The sequence below is a fragment of the Muscardinus avellanarius genome, assembly GCF_963383645.1.
Source record: "Muscardinus avellanarius genome assembly, chromosome: 11".
NCBI lineage: Eukaryota > Metazoa > Chordata > Mammalia > Rodentia > Gliridae > Muscardinus > Muscardinus avellanarius.
The window spans coordinates 87,840,479-87,861,447 of record NC_137797.1 but is presented as its reverse complement, the minus strand read 5'-3'; the positions used below and the strand labels follow the sequence as shown (position 1 = coordinate 87,861,447).

The following is a 20,969-nucleotide window of genomic DNA, read 5'->3' as shown; positions in this document are numbered from 1 at the left end:
GAGGCCGAATCACAGAGAGCTTTCCACGCCAGGCTAAAGAATTTAATTTTTTTTTCTATTACAATGAGAAGCCATTCAAGACGTGGGTATAAGCTGAGCCATGCTCATCTTAAGTCCTAGCCTCTGAACTCAGTGATGAGATCTTAGCAAAATGATAAATTCAATGAACAGTCTTCTTGTTTGTAAAATGGGGATGAGAAAATCAGCTCTTATGGTAGTTGTAAAGCTGTATGAAAATACAGCTTGCCTGTAGGTAACCCTGTAAGCTGTGAACAAGAATATGGTTAGGAGTCAAAGAGAACTTTCGTACAGGTGACATGAATAGAAGGGAAATAAAAAGAGAACAATATTCTACAGTAAAAGATATAAAAAGCAAACAGCAACCTATTCAGGCATTCAGTAGTTTACTATGGCTATAAGACCCCTATCATATTGCCCAAGAGTCAGTAAACTATAACCAGTAGTCAATTCTATGACATCATACCCAGATCCCTGTCCTATTTTGCACAATCTATGATCTAAGAATGTTCAGTACATTTTTGGATGGTTGAAAAAATTCAAACAATGCTTTTCATTATATATGAGTATTACATGAAGTTTAAATTTCATAAAGTTCTATTGGAACACAGCCATTTCTGTCCTGTTACATATTATCTTTGGCAATTTTACTCTATACTGGTAGAGCTGACAGAGACCATATAACCTTCAAGGCTTACAAGTTTACAAGTCATGTGCGTGTGCGTGTGCATGTGTGTGTGTGTGTGTGTGTGTGTGTGTGTGTGTGTGTGTGTGTTGTGTGTTACCAGGGATTGGACCCAGGGACAGTCTACCTCTGTGCTATATCCCCTAACCTTATTTTATTTTTATTTTTGAAGTGGGGTCTTGATAAGTTGCAGAGAGGCTCAGTTGCTGAGGATGGCCAAAGTCTGTGATTCTCTATGCCCAGCTTAGATGACTATTATCTGGGCCTTTACAGAAAACAGTTGCTAAAAAAAAAAAAAAAAGTTTGCTGACCTTTGATCCAGTCTACTTATAATTTAACTTACCCAGAAGCAAGAATTTTAAACAGCTCATTATCTAATCACTTGCTGACCTATTCCAGGTAAGTAAAACATGGTTTCTATCTTTCAGAAGAAAGAAGGACGAAAGTAGATACTGCTTGACATTTGCATGACCTATTTTCAGAAATAATGACAGTGACATTCAAGATAGTGTACAATGCCCACCTCCACCAGTGCTTCCCCATCCAGTCACAACACAGAGCTCAGAGGGAACCAGAGGCTTCGTGCCATGGGGGAGACACACCGGCCTCACCGCCGAGTTGTACTCCAGAGGAGAGCTCAACTGTATTAGAGCGATGTCAGAGTCATAGGTCACGGTATCAAAGTCTTCATGCACTATGATGTGTTTGGCCCTCCTCACCTGGGTCAATGACAAGCAAGCGAATTGCAAGATAAAATGAAAGAGTCAAGCTATTTTCTTAGTCTCAAATCCTAAATTTCAGCATTTCCAAACACTAGCAATGAAAATGACTTTTTACTTTTTTATTTTATTTTTTGTTATACTGGGGATCAAACCCAGGAGCATTTTACCACTGAGTTACACTCCATCCCCACTTTATTATTTTGAACAAAGTCTCACGAGTTTGATGAGAATCTCACTTCTTGGGAAATGTCCTCAAACCTCCATTCTTCCTGTCTCAGCCTCCCAATTACTGGGATTATGGTGTACATACACCACCATGCCCAACTCTGAACTAAATTTTAAAGGCCAATATTGGTTTATAATTTTGCAATAAACCACCTTTTAAAGACTGAAAATTCTTTTTTTTTTTTCAGGTCTGGGGGTGGAACCCAGGGGCATTTGACCTCCGAGATACAGCCCCTGCCCTATTTTTTATTTTGAAACCCGGTCTCACTGAGTTGTAAAGAGCCTCACTAAGTAGTTGAGGCTGTCCGCAAACTGTGATCCTCTGGTCTCAGCCTCCCGAATGCTGGGTTTATAAGCATGCCCAGTTTATTAAAGACTGAAGATTCTTAAGAAACAAATATATGCAAATCTCTGTACACAGGCCTGGATTTGCACTCCTGTTCTGCCTCACCTAATTCTCAAATTAGAATGCAATCCCCGGTTGCATCTATGGATGGTAAGTGTGAAGGGGCACTAGGTGATTCATAGCTAATTATACATTTAAGCTAAAGCATGGCATGTGGCAACGTTCAGAGAACTGACAGAAAGATCATCAAAAACACTTCTCACCTGCTCGGTTGGTTCCTTTAGGGTTCTGTCATGGTCTCCAGCAACAATGGTCCAAGAGAGTGGATTACCTTTCCTGGACAAAGTAGAGCAACTTTTTATATTTGGGGCCAACCCCACCAACAGTCAGTGTTCATTTTAGCCAGGTGACATCCAACCCTGCCTTGGTGCCTGTGTCCCCCTAACAGGCAAGCCTCTCCACTCCTCCTGATCTCAGAGACTATGTCTCTTGCCCAAGGCTTCTGGCTATAATATGTCTTCGGAGCCTGTGCCATACATCACCAAAGACTTTTTTTGAAGTTGAGAACAAAAAAGAAAGCATTAAAGCTTGTTTTAATTTCGGTGACAATAAGACTACATAAAAATTACATGCAAACAAAGTGGTTTTGGGGTCTCTGTTTTACTCTTCAAGTGTCTCCAAATGGGCTCTATCTCACATTGCCGTCTTTTAGCATGACACCAGAATTGGTGAAACCAGATGGAAAAGAGTTTATCCATCCCAACACGGGCAAAGCTCACCCGGTGTGAGGAATCAGGTGCTGATTACTTCCAGAAAAGTGCTGTCAGGAGGGTGGGAGGAGGCGGGGGGATATAATATTTTGATTCCAAATCAGAGTTTTGCATACATGGTCATCTACTTTGTGTGAAACTTATTCTGACTGTAAACTTAAGATTGGCACGCTTCTAATGTACTTCAAAAGAGGTATTTAAACATTTGAATTGATGTCCATTAATTTGCCCTATCAAGATTTTTTTAGTTGAAGAAGTACCTGTGGAAAGAGTCCGGGCGACCGAGAAAAGCGGGGCTTAAGAGTCCCGCTAACAACCAATCTCCATTACCACAAAAAGAGCGCCTTTCATAGCCAGAAAACACCATCACCAGAAAAACAAAAAAACCACCAGGCTCCAGAGAGAAAGCGACTGAGAACAGAGCTCAGGGCCACAGAGGAGACACACACGCCCGAGGACGCGGCAGCAGCACCATACTGCCGGCGGCAGCGGCGAACTCAGCGGACGGCTACAGCAAGCCGAGGTGAGCCAATGCGGAACAGCCAGGCGGGATCTTTCGGCGCAGACAGCATTTAAAGCTCCCAGTGGCTGAGCTCAGCACACGCTGCAGGGATTCAGAGTGGAAATCAAAACCAGAGAAGAAAAAATACGCCAGCCTCATGGCCGAGGGCGTGGCAGAGGCGCCATATTGCCACCGGCGGCGGCAGCAGCAGTAAATTCACCGAGTCCAGTACAGCTACATCTACGTACTCAAGAACAGTGAGTCAAATTGCGGGCCACAGAGGAGAAATCCCAGTATTGTGCCTCCTGGGACTTGACCCAGTGAGGGAGTGGTGGTGGCAGAGATATCACACCATAGGAGAGCGTGCAACCTGGCACCCCCCATAGTTTAAAGCAGCCTCTATCGACTCCCTGGGTCGGAGACTCTGTGATACAACCCAGTAAAGGAGTAGTAGGGTCTGAGATAATACAGACTCGAGATCCAGAGCACCTTAACTGAAGCCATAGTGACCCAAGGGAAGAACCCAGAGAAGGCACAAACCTCCGAAATCATGGGAAAGAGGAATAACACTGAAGTAATGAATGTGCACAACCCCACAGCATCAGAACCTGATAAAACAGAAAATCAGAGATTTCTAGAAGATCAAATCAGGAAAATAACTGTAGAAATAATAGAGGTGCTTCGAAAAGAACTCAGAGAGAGCCAAAAAGAGATAAAGGATGCAATTAATGAAGTAAAGGCCTCAATTCAAAGCACAAACAACCGATTAGACCACATGGAGAACAGAATCTCGCTCTTAGAAGATGAGCAATCCAAAAATGAATGCATAGTTTCTAATCTAGAAAAAGATATCCAACAGCAGGAATCTGACATTGAAGAAATATGGGCCCATCTTAAGAGAGCTAACCTAAGAATAATTGGAATAGAGGAGGGAAAAGAAAGTGAAACCAAAGGGATCAACAATCTCTTCAAGGAAGTAATAGCAGAAAATTTTCCAAATATAGAGCAAGAGGTTGATACACAGATCCAGGAAACTTATAGAACTCCCTTTAGACAGGATCCAAGAAGAGGATCCCCACGCCATATAATTGTCAAAATGACCAATGTGGAAGCCAAGCAGAGAATCTTAAAGGCAACAAAAACAAAGGGCCAAGTGACATTCAGAGGCAAACCAATTAGAATCACTCCAGACTTCCCAAACCAAGTCATGAGAGCCAGAAGGGCTTGGAGTAACATATTCCAAACTCTGAAAGAAAATAACTTCCAGCCAAAAATTTCCTATCCAGCAAAACTTTCTATCAAATTAGATGGAGAAATAAGAAGCTTCCATGACAAACAGAAACTGAAGGAATTTATGTCTTCAAAACCAGCGCTAGAGAAAATACTCAAAGAGATTAACTACAAAGAAGAAATAGGTAACACTCACCAGAACCAGAGAAACAAGAGTTTCCATCCAACAGACAACTAAGATTGGTTATCTGTGGAGATTCATTATTTATGTTAGTCTTTTACCTATCTCTAAATTGTATTGTTTGCTTTTATTGTTGTTAATTTTTAGGATTTCTAGTTGGAATACTAATATACCTTCAGATATAGCATTTGGAAATATTTTATCCAATTCTATTAGTAACTTTTAACTCTGTTTACATTGTCTTTGGATATACAATATTTTCTTTTATTTTTTAGGGAGTTTGTATATTCTTCTGTTGCCTGTGCCATTGAAATCATATCCAAGAAATCACTGCCAATTTCAATGTTGTGAGGTTTTATGACCCAGATTTTCTCCTAAAAGTTTATAGTCTTAAGATTTATATTTAGGTCTTTTATCTAGTTTGAGTTAATACTTGTATGTGGGATTAGGTAAGGGTCCAATTTTATTCTTTTCCATGTAATTATTATTTTTCAACAATATTTAGTTAAAAGATTATTATTTCCACCACCAAATGTTCGTGGAAACCTTTTCAAAAATAACTTGACAATATAGGGAAGAAGTTAGCTCTAGGCTTGTATTTAACTCCAATGGTCTATATATCTGCCTTTAGAACAGTACTACACTGTTTCAATTATTGTAGCTTTATATGGTTTGAAATCAGAAAATATACATCTTCTAGCTTTGTTTTTGCTTCGAGATTGTTTTGGGTATCTAGAGTCCATATTCCATATCAGGATAGATTTTTTTCTGAAAAATAAATATATGATGGTTTCACCTAAAAAAAAGAAAAAAATATTCTCTGGTAAGAAAGAAAGCAAAAAGAAATATTGAAATGTTATCTTTAAGTCATCAAAAGCTTGGTATCAGACAAATGAAACTGTTATGTGAGATTATCATTTTTAATTTTGGATAAATTGCTATAATACTAGATGTCAACCACTAAGCCAAGCATGGGAGGGAGGGATGGGGAGAGAATGGGGTGGGGATCGGGTGGGGGCTGACTGGGCGATGTGTGCATGTATGACTACAAAAGTTTGTATCCCACTATGATGTATGAATACAGTGCACCAATAAAATAAAAATTAAAAAAAAAAAAAGAAAGAAAACTGGGAATGGGTCTTCCATGTGACCCAGCTATGCCACTCCTAGATATCTTTCCAAAGGGATTAAAACCAGAGAAGTATAATAATATATATGCATATTCATATTCATATCAGCACAATTTATCATAACCAAATTATGGAACCAACCTAAGTGTCCATCAACAGATGAATGAATTACAAAATTATGGGATATTCACACAATGGAATTCTACTCGGCAATAAAGAACAAAATTATGTCATTTTCAAGAAAATGGAAAGACCTGGGGAACATTATGTTCAGCGAGATTACCCAGTCCCAGAAACTGAAGGGTCATATGTGCTCTCTGATACGCAGAAGAGAGGGAGTACTAAGGATGACAGAGGGACTCCAGACGATGGAGGGAAAATCTCAGTGAAGCCAGGAAGGTGGTCTAGGGAAGGGGAGGGGGAAGAGTGAGGTTCATTAAAGGACTTACTACCGTCGGCTATGTGTACATATGTGAAAATACCAATGTCAGTCTCAGAACTCTGTATGGGGAAGGGGAGGAGATGGGAAGACAGTGGATTGGGGGACAGGCACCAAGTTCCGTGTGCATGTCTATCACTGTCAACATGATTTACACTATGATGTGAAATTATAACGTACCAATAAAAGCATATTAAAAAATCTTAAAAAAAAGAAAAGAAAGAGTCCCCCAGTTGCCAGAAATATGCTGCTATTTTCCTTTGGAAATATTCTTCAAAATATTTTTCAGAACTGATTCGTAAAGTTACAGAAATTATTTTATGACTCAGTTCAAGGAGAACAAGTGGCCTAAGACATGTAGGCCCCTTCTCTCCAGGCGACCCTTGCTCATTTCAGTTCCTTCCATGATGACTCTGACTCCTTTCTTAAGCAAGCTGCCTCAGGCAATGTGCTGGGCAAGTGACTTGCAGATGGTAATGTCTCCATCATGAGAGCCATTATCGCTGTTAATATCCGTCACATCATCTCTAATGGAAGAATTAAACTTTATCTTCAAAGTTACCCTCTAAATTATTATTTTGCCATGAAGAAACTTTTTTTTTTTGGATAATGATACTGGGAATTGAGTCCAGAGTCATGTGCATGATATAGCTAAGTAGCATTCTACCACTGAGTTATATTCCCAGATGATTTTTTATTTTTGTTTGTTTTGTGGTACTAGGGATTGAACCCAGGAGCATTCTATTTTTGAGCCACATCTCCAGCCCAATTTAATTTTTATTTAGAAACAAGGTCTTGCTAGGAAGTTACTGAGGGTCTCACTAACTTGCTGAGGCTGTCCTTGAATCTGTAATCCTCCCGTCTCAGCCTCCCAAGTGCTAGGATTACAGGCATATGGCAACATGCCTGGCCCCAGAGACTTCTCCATTTATTTATATAGGATATAGCATACAAAATAAAATAATAAGAGTCATAATATAGTTGATAATGTAGACTTTAATTTCCAGTGAAAATTTATGTGCGTGATCATCAAATAGCCTTCAGTTTAGTAAAGGATACTGTATAAAAAACATAAGACAAAAATATATATATGTTATTAGTCAGTGAAGCCTAATATTTTTCCAGTAGTGAAATAATTATTCACAGTACCAACTGATTAATTTATTTCTCCACATTTTATTCCCACTTTCCCATAATTACATTTCACCTTTTACGTCCTTAGGGTCTCATCCCCAACGCACGCATGGGACCTGTGTTATTTACTGCTATGATAAAAGAAAAAGCCACTACTAAATCACAGAAAAAATATCTGAAGTTAAAAAAGAGTTGATTTAGTTTTGAGACAAAGATTCCAAAATATAGTTGCAGTGTGAACTTAGGTACAAATACTAGTGTGGAGTAAGCAAGATGAGAACCTTAGTTTTCCCTAAGTATGGAATGATATAACTGGGGAAACTGCTAGGTATACAAATTCCTAGGTCCAAAATCAAACCTAAGGAATCAGAAATCTAAAAGGCAATTATGGCGTATGCTCATTTGAGAACTACTGCTAAGGCAAGCAGTGGTCGGAGGTGATAGGATGTTGCTGGCTCTTCTTAGAGTCTTTGGAGCACTACTCATCAGGGGCAGCTAGCCTAGAACCTGGAGACTCAGTAAAAGTGTGGCCTGTATCAACTCCTGGATTTTGTATATCTTCCCAACTATCTAATCTCACATGGAAAACCTCCCTTTTCAATGGATTTGAATACTTAGAAGCTTCTTTCAATGGAGAGCAGAATCTTGGATGTTCATAGCTAGAAGACAGTGAGTGTATTAGATTTTCTGTTGCTGTGACCAAAATATCGGACAAGAATAACTTAGAGGAGGAAAGATTTATTTGCTCATGGTTTCAGAGGTTTCAGTCCATGGCGACCTGGCTTCAACAAGTCAGAAACATCATGGTGGCAGCGTGTGGTGAAGGACAGCTGCTTAGGGCAGCCAGAAGGAGAGGTGGGGAGGAATGGGGAGAGAGAGAAAAAATGAGAATGAGGAGGAGGAGGTAGAGGAGGAGGAGGAGGAGGAAGAGGAGGAGGAAGAGGAGGAGGAGGAAAGAAAGAAACCAGGGACATAGTTCTCAAGGCCCTGTTCCCAGTGACCTACCTCCTCCAATCATACCCAGTCTATTCGAATTATTAATCCATCAGTGGATTTATCAGGGTTACTGTCCTTATTCAATTATTTAACCTCAGAACATTTGTGCATTTCTACATTGCCAACAAATTATCTCTTCTGAGGAACATTCCATACCTATACCATATCAGCAAGTAGGGAGAAACAAATGCATGAAGAAGTCAGTAGATACATTCCCACAAACATGGGGCATGAGTGTGACCTGTCGTTTTTGTTATATTCAAATAGTAAGACATTTTTAGTGTAAGTATCTATATGCTTCAATGATTACTTTTAAAAAGGCATTTCTCTGAGTTAAATAAGTTAGGTCACTAGGAAAGTGTTTAAAAATGAGCTCCAGCCGGGTGTGGCGGCACACGCTTGTTATTCCAGCACTTGGGAGGCTGAGACAGGAGGATGGCACAGCCAGCCCCAGCTACTTAGTGAGGCTCTCTGCAACTTAGTAAGACCCTGTTTCCAAATAAAGTATAAAAAAGGTGTGGACGTATAGCTCGGAGGTAGAAAAGCCCCTGGGTTCCACCCCCAGTACCACAAAAATGAGGTACATATATTATTCATCTCAGTATAAAAAGAAAACATAATGTCATCTACACAAAAGTATAAAGCAACGTGAGGTATATTTCAATATTATAAACTATATGCATATGTGTTTTATTATTAATGGACATCAGATAAATCATTCTTTTTTTTTTTTTTTTTTTTTTTTTTTTTTTTTTTTTTTTTAGTGGTACAGGGGGTGGAACCCAGAGGCTTTCTATCTCCGGGCTATACTCCCAGACCTTTTCTATATTTTATTTGGAAACAGGGTCTCACTAAGTTGCTGAAAGCCTCACAAAGTAGCTGAGGCTGGCTTCGAACCTGCGCGATCCTCCTGTCTCAGCCTCCCAAGCGCGGGGATTACAAGCGTGTGCCACCATGCCCAGCACAAATAATTCTTAATATGGATTAATTCCAGAGAGGTGGAAAGAGTTAGTAAAAGAATATGTTAGCTTCTTTGTGGGGAGGGGTATTACTATAGAATGAACCCTAGGCACTCTTAACTCTGAGCCACATCCCCGAGGCTCTTTTTATTTTTTTGCTTTTAGAAAGGGTTTTGATATGTTGGGCAGGATGGCCTTAAACTTTTGATCTTCATGTCTCAGCCTTCCAAGTACTGTTATTATAGTTGTGTGTCTCTGTACCTGGCAATTGTTTAGATTTTACATAAGTTTCTCTATCTCCCCCCCACATTATTATAATTTATTTTTAAAAATTCAAGCATGGGAAGGAGGAATGGGGAGGGAATGGAGTGGGGATTGGGTAAGACTTAATTGAGTGATGTGTGCATGTATGTCTACACAAGTCTTTTATCCCATTAAGATGCATGACTACAATGCACCAACAAAAAATAAAAGTAAATAAATAAATCACTGATGGAATTAAATACAAACCTTTTTGTGATTAGCTTAAATAGCTCATAAAAATTGGCAGATTACTGTGTTTATTGACCTCAAGTGACACATAAGTTGAAGGTACACCTTGAGAAGAGTTTTGTTATGTTGTATATCATGCTGCAAGGTGACACATCCCAGCACAAAAATTCAGAAATAGACCATGTTATTTGACAAAAGGATTTATTTAAAGTGTCTTCGTTGTCTTTGGCCTCAGTACTAATACTTGTCTCTTCCGATATATGAAGTTTTACTAGTTAACTAGTATTAAGGCTTCTTTCCTATGATATATCAAAATGCAATTTGAGAAAATAACTATAAAATGGAGTTTTCTAACAGAGAAATTTTAAAAGGAATCCCATGTAGTACTGGACTGGAGCTAAAAACATGACTACAGCTTAACATGAATACAGATGGTTGGACATGTTTACAACTTTGGCTAGCAGACATCCTTTGCTTTCTATATTTGGAAGCAACAAGTCCCTAGTAGCAGTTGGTACACCCAGCACCTAGATCATGATTTCCTGTATCAATCCCAAGTAAAATGAAGCAGGCTACTTGGAGAAATGATTGACTCTGAGACTGAACTTGCGAGATGAGCCTGGAACACTTTGTAGTGTCACAAAAGAATAGGAGCCTAACGCGCTAATTGGAAAGAGCTCACAGTGGCCAACTCTGGGATCATTTGAACAATAAAGTGTGCAATATTTATAAGCTAAACATCTCTGAGTCCATACTAATATAAATAAAACTTAATAAAAAGAGGGTAAAAAGATAAATCTCTCATGCTGCATTTTAAGTTAGTTCTTTAAATATTTTCTGCTCAAAGGGGTAGAGTTTACTGTCCAACTACCTATTAGCAACTCGCTTCCAAAGTATGGAATGGAAAAGCGTAATTTTGCAGAAGTCCCCTACCTCAGCCACATGATTGAGGCTAACATCAGTGATGAGTTATGCATGTACTCTTGACTTGTTGTGCTAAGAATGGTAGTTACTATGTAGTCTTCCTCCCCCAAATTCAGAACCCAGTAACACCGTGAGAAAAATACAAGATGAACACAATTGATAAACATTCTATGAAATACCAAATAGGTACTCCTCAAAATGGTCAAGTCATCAAAAAACATGGAAAGCCTGGGAAACAGCCCAAAGAAGCCTAAGGTATCTTGAGAGTTAAACATAATGTGGTATCCTGAATAGCAAAGAGAAGAGCAATTATACAGAATTTGAGGCTGCACCAAGATCAATACCCCTGAGCATCAGAAGAACCAGGGTGCCTGATTCACTGTGAGCAAGCAGGAGATGGTCAAGAGGTTAGAAAAAGGAGAGGTTCTTGACCCCGTCTGCACATTGGAACCACTCGGGGAGCTTTTCAAAAATACTGTTATCCAGAAACTACGCCTAAGTGATTGATTTAACTAGCCTGAATTGAAAACAAATTACTTATAGTTACACATATCCATGTGGCTTATGGCTTGATCTACATAATATGCGGTAAAGATAAAAGCAAGTTACAAAGAATATAAACTACAGTTCTGTTATATAAACTCAAAACAAACACCTACACAATATACTGTTTTGGTTAAAACCAAAAGAAGAACTTTCTGTGGGAAAGTGGCTTTTTTTGTTTTGTTTTTGATTTGTGCTTTTTTTTTTTTTTTTAAACCGAGGATTGAACCCAGGGGCATTCTACCTCTGAGATACACTCCCAAAATATTAATTAATTATTTTATTTATTTATTTTGAAACAGGATCTTGTTAAGATGCTGAGACTGGTCTTGAACCTGTGACCCCTCTGGTCTCAGCCTCCCAGGTCAAAATAAAATTTTCAAATAAAATATTTAAAAAGAGCAAACATAAGCTGAGTGTGATGGCATATACCTAGAATCCCAGTACTTAGGAGGCTGAAACAGGAGAATTGTAGGTTCAAGGCCAGCATATGAGACCTTAGTGAAATCCTGTTTCAAAATAATAAAAAGGCCTGGGGATACAACTCAGTGGGAGAATGCCCCTGGCTGTAATCCCCAGTACCACATACAAAACAAACAGGGCAGAGGCATTATGACCACAAACTCATGGCATGCTAGAACACAAATCTAGCATGGCATTTACCTCTCGGGAAGAGTAGTGAGGGGTATTGAAAGGTAAGTATAAAGATCTTTCCTAAACTGGATGATGAGAACACAAATGTATATTTGATAGCCATTCTTTAAATTATACATTATTATATAGATGCTTTCATAACATGGAATAGTTTGAATATCTTTAGATCAAGGCACTCTCGCTGAATGAGCCATATTTTAAACAATCCTAAACCAGACCAAGCAAAGGTGTGCTGCCTGAAAAGATATCTTCAATTACTGCCAACCAACGACCAAGCTACAGCTCTTAGCTTTAAGATTAAGCGAAAGCAGAATGTGATAGAAGTCTTCAAGTTCGGGAAGGACCGTTAGGTGAAACAAGAAATAAGACTTTGTTCTTGTTTTATGAAACTACAGTGAATTTAAACCAATAGGGAAGTCATAGGGCATGATAGGAAAGTGAACTTTGACTTGACAAAATAATCAGAGATGAATATAATTTCAAGATTTGATAAACTTTTTTCTTACCGACATTGTTTCAATAGAAGCTAGATGACTATGAAGAAAAAATACTAAGAGAAAGGTTCCTGGTTTTTACTTAGTCTGGATGGTCTTGGTCGTTAGATAAGAATATTCTGTCTTAGGCATTGGCTTTCAGTACATGTGCTAAATTGATTAGTAAAGGAGTTCCACTTACACCTGTACACAGTGGGCTGCAGTCAGAATCCAAACTGGGTGGATGATGGCGCCTCCACATTGGTGATCTCCTAGAAACCTCAGGCCCACATGCCATGGCCAACAGTGGGGGCAGGCTTCCTCCCCCCCTGCGATTCTTCTGGAAAGCCACTGGGGGCTGGATGGAGGGATGCCACAGACATCTACAGGAAAGGGGAGGAGATGAGTGCTCATCCCAGATGAAATGGTTAAGAACACATCCTGCAGTGGCTCGATATGGCCAACAGCAGTAATTCCCAAACACCAGGTCAGCTTGTAAAAGATAGTGATTCCCAAGACTCACCTTTAGAAGTCTGATTTAACAGTCTGCCTAGCCAACCCTGCAAGGCCACAGTCGGCACTGACCTACAGGATAGTATTTATTCACTTACTTAACAAACAACTAGTTAGTGCTCGCTATTTGCCAGGATCTGAACATAGGTGATACAGTGAATAAAACAGACACAAAACACTGGCCCTCATGGAACTCTCATTCAACTAAGACAGTATCAGGTTTGCTAAGCAGATTATATCTGGGTCTTCACTGCATATCCCTATTTTACCTCTTGTCCTCACTGTATGAAATCATTTACTGATTCTTAAACACATCACATTTCCTCCAACACCTAAATGCTGTTCTCAGATCTGGCAACACTTGGACTCAGCTCAAGTGTTATCTTCTCTATGAAGCCTTCTCTGACTCCCCAGGAAGACATGGGCATTTCTCTTATAGGTCCCTGTACAATGTTCTATTACAGTTCATTAACTAGAACATGTTCGACACATGCATGCAGAATAATGAAAGACAAGAGTATTTAACCAGATGCTTTAGAGCATAAGAAAGTTAAAATATGCCCATGTGAAATTAAAATACTTATATACACAGAACTCCGTCTCTCCCTTTGGCCCACAATGCATAATTGTATTAAGTATAAGCTCCAGGAAATCCTGCTAAATATTAAGTTTGTATAGGAATAGATGAGGACAGTAAATTGCTCCCTACACCTCTTTCTCACTCTCATAAACCTTATATATTTTTCCTTCTACTTCCCTCTTTTTATGAGTCTATCTGTAAACCCAAACAGGATTCTAGAAGTTTCATAGACTCATTCTTCTTGGCGTTATATAAGTGCAAGATGAAGGTTTCCTAAAGAGACATCTAGTTAATGAAGAAAGGAGGTTAAACAGATGGTAACAATACGGCCAACTTACCATAAGGAAGAGCTTTTGTGGTAGATATAGTATTGGTTTTGAGAGGTGATGCCAGTCCAATTTTGTTTAAGGAGTCTATAGAGAAAAATTATTTTTAATTGAAAATATTTAGAGTAGCTTCACTAAATGGCCCTACTTGCTTACCCTGGTAGAGAATAAAACCAATGTACTGTAGATCTCACTAATACTGTTACCCATATGCCAGATTCTTTAGATGTGATTTTATGTACATGTCTTAATATCCCTATTACATATGGCTCTTTTAAGAGAGTCAAGTAAAAGGGAAAAGGTTTAAATGAGTAAATTTTTATCATATGACTAAGGTAAAAATTTTAAACTTCCTTCTTTGGGTTCACAATATTACTTGTGGTTTCCTTGATATATCTGTGGATTATCTCTTCCCAATCTCAGTCTCCCCGACCTCCACAAATCCCAATCTTCAGCTTGAGAAGGTATTTCTCAAGATGTTTACTCATCTACATACATCTAAATTTCTCTCCTCAGTCTAATTTCTTTTCCCTGGAAAGATGAACAAGATGGATGATGTATAAGAAACAGCTAGATATTTCTATTAGAACTTCTTACAAGAAGCTGGACATGGTGGTGCACACCTGTAATCCCAGTACTTGAGAGGCTGATACAGGAGGATAGCAAGTTCAAGGACAGCCTCAGCAACTTAGCAAAACCCTGTTTCACATAATAAAAAAAGGAGAGGGAAGGCTGGGCATTTAGCCTGAAGGAAGGATGCCCCAGACTTCAATCCCTAGCACCTATCTCATTGGTACTTTTGGGCCATGTCTAACATGATCTGACTTTCCCCTTTTCTATCATTTCTTCTAACTCAATGATAAGTTATTTGTACTTTTCTTGTATAACATCCATTTTCTTTCACTAGGGTCTTTGCATATCATATTCTCTTGTCTGGGCAAAATGTACCTTACCATCCAGAATGCCAAGAAAACTATTAATCTTTTAAAAGCATCTAGCATTCCAAAAATAGAGCCAACCTCATTTCTAAATTACTTTTTCTAACCTAAATACTCTTTTTCATGCTGGTGCTCGGCATCTTTGTAAATATTGTAGTGGATGTGATTTCTTGAGCCTTACCTGAGGTGCTTGCTAAGGTGTGGATTTCTGGGTCTCATCCCAAAACTATAGAATCTCTAGGGGTGGACCCAGGACTCTGTATTTTTATTATGTGCCAAGTTGATTCAAATACCATACATTTGGATTAACATGGCTAAGTTATCTTCTCTATAAGCATTTTCATAAGAAGCACCCAATACATAGGTGATTATACTTGCCTGAAGGTAAAAAGGTGAATCTAGCTTTGAAGCTAGAAGGGTTTCCAGGAACCCCAGTACCACAAAAATAAAAAAGATATATGACCATAATTTTTCTGGAACTGTATGTTGGAGTAGGGTTCAAGATTCCACAATTAGATAGAAACGTTTTAGGTAAATTTGATTTATAATTATAAACAATTTTGTAGAAATTAGAACACAAAGGCAAAATGTCATTCAATTAAATTTTTTATCAGCAACTTTGATTTTCTACAACTTTTGTTTCTGAGCACACCATTACATATCAGCGGGAATTAAAAATTAGTCTCACAATAATAATATATTTTAATCTCATTTCACAGGAAAAGCTCTCTATATGGAATAAGGATATGTGACTCCCAATAGGCACAGAAACGTCAACTGATTATTCACTTGTGGACAATGAGAGTGAACCAATAAAACTATGCAAGCACATATATTTCTTTATATGAGCAGGCAATACCAGATATCTACTTCACCCTAACCTTATACCATGCAAGTTCTATCCTGTTGGATCATGGGATTGTGCTTCCACTCACCTGCTCTCAATAACCAAATAAATATTTTGAGCCTATCTACATTCCAGGTCGCTAACCCATGATAACATCCAGCTGAGGGACAAATAGGTGCTGAAAAAATGCTTACCAGGCTGGAAGTTAATTCTTTATATGCAATAAATTAAGCCATAACTAAAAGTATATTTGAAACTTAAGTTGGGTCTCAAAATTAACTTTAGAAATTATAGTCCTTGGTTACTTTTCTTGGACACAAAAATGAAAATATTTTCAATAGAAGAAATTAATACAGAAAGAAGGAAGTTTAACATTTTTACCTTAGGCTCATGCCAACGATTTACTCACTGCTTCCATTCCCCCTTTCTCTGGAGACTCTTTGTTCACCTTTCAAATAATTTAAAACATTCTCCACATTTTACATGTTTCTATTAAAAACTCTACTGTTGAATCAGCCACTGGCTCACAGATCTTAAAGCTAAAGTGTTTCGGCACTTTTAGTTCATGAGCTCCTAGTGTAAGAAATTTACTCTCCTACTCTACTTCATGGTACCCATGGAAGCCAGCCAGTGCTGCAACCACCCTGGTTAGTCTGACGCTTTTCAAATTTAAAAGCTGAAATGTCATGTTACCTACCCAAGTCATGCTCTTCTTTGGGATCATACAGCACAACAGCATCATAAATATGGTTTGGGTCAAATTCATTAAAGTCCTCAGATATCAACTGTAAAAATTACAAACATAACAAGAGAAATTGTTAAGAAAGAGTTTAAGGAGTTTCCCTCTGTACATTTAGTCTCTCTCTCACACCTATTCTCATATACCGGTGATGAAAGTATAAAAAACTGTAGGCTCTTTGGAAGGCAACATGGCAATGACTACCAGGTTGAGATGCACAAGTCCTTTGATCCAGCAAGTCCAATTCTGGGAATTACATCTATCCACATGTGTCTAAAGACAGGGACACAGGGGTCTTCATGCTAGAATTGCTGGCATAGATGAGGACCAAAACTCAATGAACATCTAGCAATATGACAGGAGTCTGCTGAAAAGGAACCTTACTTGTAATTGTATGCATTTTTACACCACTGAAATCTCAAAAACAACATATAGATCCCTCTTTAGAATGACAAATGGCAAAAATAAGGTTGTTATCATAATGACAATTAAACAATTCAGATGAAATTCTACAGCATAGCCACGTTCTCTATAAAGTAGATTCCTTAACTGATTACCTTTATGATGTGTTTCTGTGGAGCACACATGAACCAATGGCACCATATACTGCTGAGACAAAAATAAGGATAACTGTCTCTGTGAATTGTCCTGTTTTCTACCAAAATAGCCACGCTCCCACAAACAGGACCTGTGGAAGTATAAAGAAAATCCAAAGTGAATGGAAAAATTACTTGTCTTGTTATCTGCACATTGAAGACAAACAGCAGGGAAACAAACACCTGAAATACTTAACCTGCTTCTGAGTTCTGTATAACAGTACAGGAAAGCTCAAAGTTACTCCCATGGGTTTCTGCATCAAAAACAAAGGTAAATATGTCCTTATTGTTCTCTGTCAGCAATGATGAGGGCAATATATCTCTGCACTCCTTACCTTAGGAAGGAAAAGAAATTGAAATAACATTGCTGAAGTGTGGTAGGAACTTCTACGTAATTATTTTTCTAGTATTATCTTCTATGAGCTCTCTGTCTTAAGCACACCAAATGTTTCAGTAAGCATTCTCAATACTATGATTCAAACACCTAATCTAACACACACACACACACAGGGAAAGGAAGAATAATTTGCTTACTTATTTGGAGATTTCCGTCTAAAGAGAGAGTCTACTTTAAGCTGACTGCCAAGCAGGAGCCAGGGCTGTGGGTATTTAGGGCATAGTGATGGGAACCAGAGGGAGAAGGGTAAGAATTTGTGTTAACTCATGGCAGTAGGGGAGAGAGAAGAAAGGGTCCCTACATTCTCAGGGACCCTTCCCCAGAGCCAAGTGCCACCTTCAACATGGCTGCCTCGACTACTCTATAAGACCTGGAAGACATTTTATTTTTTTATTTTTTTAACAATTTTTTTATTGAACATAAATAGTATACATTTACACTATATTTGGTGCCCTCTCCCCCCCGCCCCCGTTTTCCCTTCCCCCCTCCCACCAATGGTTGTCCAGGTTAACCATGTGGAAGACATTTTAAATCTGAAACACCAAACTATCTAGTGGTCTTCTTACTCATTTCACACCCTGTGCTTTAATAATTTTGCTATTCCATACAACTTCTCACTCCCAGTCTCACAAGTTAAATTCTACATCCTTCTTGACCTGACTCAAGGTCCAGGTTTCCTATGGACTTTCTCAGACACCTACTCATGACTATAGCTACATTTTTAAAATCACCTTAGCACATTCCCTATTCCATAGCATTTGCTACTTTGTGAGGCACTTTCAGGGATCTCAAACTATAAACTCCTTTGCTCTGAGACTGCTTTTTCTCTATATGTTCAGTACATGGCATCATCTCATACATAGTTGATTTTAAGCAAATGATTGGTTGAAAGAATGATTACTAGGTAAATAGTAGACCTGAGAATGAAATCGTTAAGTCAGTGAATATCATAACCCTCACCACAATCATCTTTTCTATAGCATCCTTGTCAAATGTTTGTGAAAAGACATTTGTCCTATCATTGGCCTTGAGGAGATCTAGAGATTGAGGTCTATACCAGCCGTGGAGACTGTCTATCATGTTTAACACAAAATATTTCAACTAAAATAGATCTATGTTAAGCTGAGTGTAATGGCACACACTTGTAATCCCAGTGCTTGGGAGGCTGAGAAAGGAGGATCGCACAGGTTCGAAGCCAGCCTCAGCTGCTTAGTGAGGCTCTCAGCAACTTAGTGAGACCCTATTTCCAAATAAAATATAAAATAGGGCTGGGAGTGCAGCCCGAAGGTAGAAAGCATCTGGGTTCCATCCTCAGCACCACACACACACAAAAAAAATAGGTCTAAGTTTCTATAGCTTATAAGAGGTATTTGACAAAATAAGTATAATGATTAAAATGGTCTATTAAGTCTTGAGAAAAAAGTAAATTATAAAACAACATACAGTACAGTTCAATGTGTGTGTGTGTGTGTGTGTGTGTGTGTGTGTGTGTGTGTGTAAATGGATATACACAAAAATGTTGACAGTGAGGCCTGGGGATGCAGCTCAGTGGTAGCCTGTGCCTACTGGAACCCAGGGGCCTAGCAGTTCAAGGCCCTGGGTTCAATCCCCAGTACCAAAAAGAAAGAAAGAAAAAGTTAACAGTGTTTATCTCTAGGTGGCATATTTGTGAATGACTTATATATTTTTTCCCATTTCACTCATCTCTATTTACCAAGTTTGGTAAACATGCAGCTGTTTTTGCAATAAAAATGAAAATATTAACATTACATTGAAAGGAAGTTTTCTGGCAATTGGGACATCAATTTCATTCAATACTTATTATTAAACTTGAGAAAAGAATGTGATATTTGTTGTCTAAGTTAGAAAAATCAATGAAGAGAATGAATGGATAATTCACTTTTCACTGTTTCCACTCTTATGACCCTGCCCCACTCACACCTTACCTAGAAGGACACAGTACGTAAGATAAAACAATTGCCCTGTGTGCACAAATCTCACTTTAGGTCACTTAGCAATCTCTTTTGTCTTTTAAATAATCTAAAATGATAAATAAAGGTAAACAGATAAAAGTAAGTAAAAGTAAATAAAATGATAAATAAAAGTTAATGTAACATACTTACTCACAGGCACTCCACTACTGGACAGTAAAGATACATAGCAATGATCACACCTAATTTGATTTCTTCTGCCTAAACGTGTCAATTTTATCAGAATAATTTTATGTTCTGGCACCATTATTTTCCAGATACAAAAGCTAGGGTAGGAAAGGGTGGAGAAAATATAATGAACAGCAGAGTTAAGTTTGACAAATAAACCTAATGTCTATAATTTAGCTCATAGCTTACCAACAATAAAATGCTACAGAATACTATAAGGTAAAAATAATAGAAATTTCTTATGTGACAAAAGTATGCTTGTGGTCAAATTTATAACATTTATCCAACAAACAGATGACAATAAATCAGGGAGTGGTTAGAATTTTATTTGGTTAAATTTTATTTGGTTGTAAAGTGCTGGAATTTTGATCTATTACCTGAAGAAAACCTCTCAGGTTTTTCTCTCTGTCATTAGTCTAGTTAAAATTCACAATATTCACCCAGAAGTTGGATGCTGGATGATGAATTCTGATGAATGACAGAGTCACTGTGCAGCATATGCCAACCCTGACCAGGCCCATCTTCCAAGGTCGGCTAACTCAGTCACTGAGGATGCCATGTCACCTAATTCTCAGTAAGGTCAGCTGTGACCTTTTACTAGCATCTTTAGAAATGTGTCTAAAGGTTTTTGAAAAAGTTTTACATAAATTAATTCATAATAATTTAACTTCTCACAAGGATTCATACAATTTAAGAAATTCCAGTGGGCCATAAATGCTGACTTCTTTCATATCTCACATTCATCTGAATGCAACACAATCTTATCTGGACTCCAACCTTTTAACCCCCCCCCATTGCTCTCTAAGTAATAAATGTCCAGGGTCGTAGGAGCTATTCAACTTTCATACCCAGCTTCCAAAAGCCAACACTAATAATTCTTGCCAAACTGCTTCTTAGCCAGAAACTCTTTAATCTTTCTATTCCTCTCCATCATCCTGGATATAGATGTAAAAGAAGGCTGATAAAATAGTATTAAAATCATTTTTTAAGAATTTCCATTTTAAAAGCAATAAGCTGCCTGAAATAGTATAAAGCTCACTTTACTAAGCACTTCAATTGAAAAAGCACTGTACATCCATCACCCTTCATGAGACTTATTATACTTCTCTGAGAGGGCAGGAGAGAAATTACATTCCCTGCTCCAAATGGGAAAACTGACATTGATAGGAAAAGACTAATCAAATCTTTAGAAACTATATATAATTCAGGCTTCATGACTTCAATGACCAGTACTTTCCTCTGTTTTCATCAAATTGTTTTCTGCCTCCAGATCTCTTAAAACAGAGTTGGAACATAGTGTTCAAGGAATATGCCAATCTTGACTTACTGTTAATGATCTTCTTATTTAAAAGGATTTTAAGGTCTAGTCAAATAAGAGAAGGGTGCCAAAATTAAACTGATTTACTCATCCATACATCTATGGAGCATTTACTATGTGCTAGGTAGTGTTC

General features: G+C 38.2%; 1 protein-coding gene across 1 annotated transcript in view; it reads right to left on the bottom strand.

Moving 5' to 3' along the window:
- OVCH1 (ovochymase 1) overlaps positions 1-20,969 on the bottom strand; it is a gene marked incomplete at both ends in the record, with an annotated part of 65,129 nt that overhangs the window by 26,381 nt on the left and 17,779 nt on the right. The window contains 7 exons of the mRNA XM_080704936.1: positions 1,227-1,422; positions 2,260-2,332; positions 12,626-12,806; positions 13,855-13,929; positions 16,325-16,412; positions 18,320-18,432; positions 19,483-19,616. Of these exons, the coding sequence (XP_080561062.1) occupies positions 1,227-1,422; positions 2,260-2,332; positions 12,626-12,806; positions 13,855-13,929; positions 16,325-16,412; positions 18,320-18,432; positions 19,483-19,616 (860 nt within the window). The remainder of the gene's footprint in view (positions 1-1,226; positions 1,423-2,259; positions 2,333-12,625; positions 12,807-13,854; positions 13,930-16,324; positions 16,413-18,319; positions 18,433-19,482; positions 19,617-20,969) is intronic.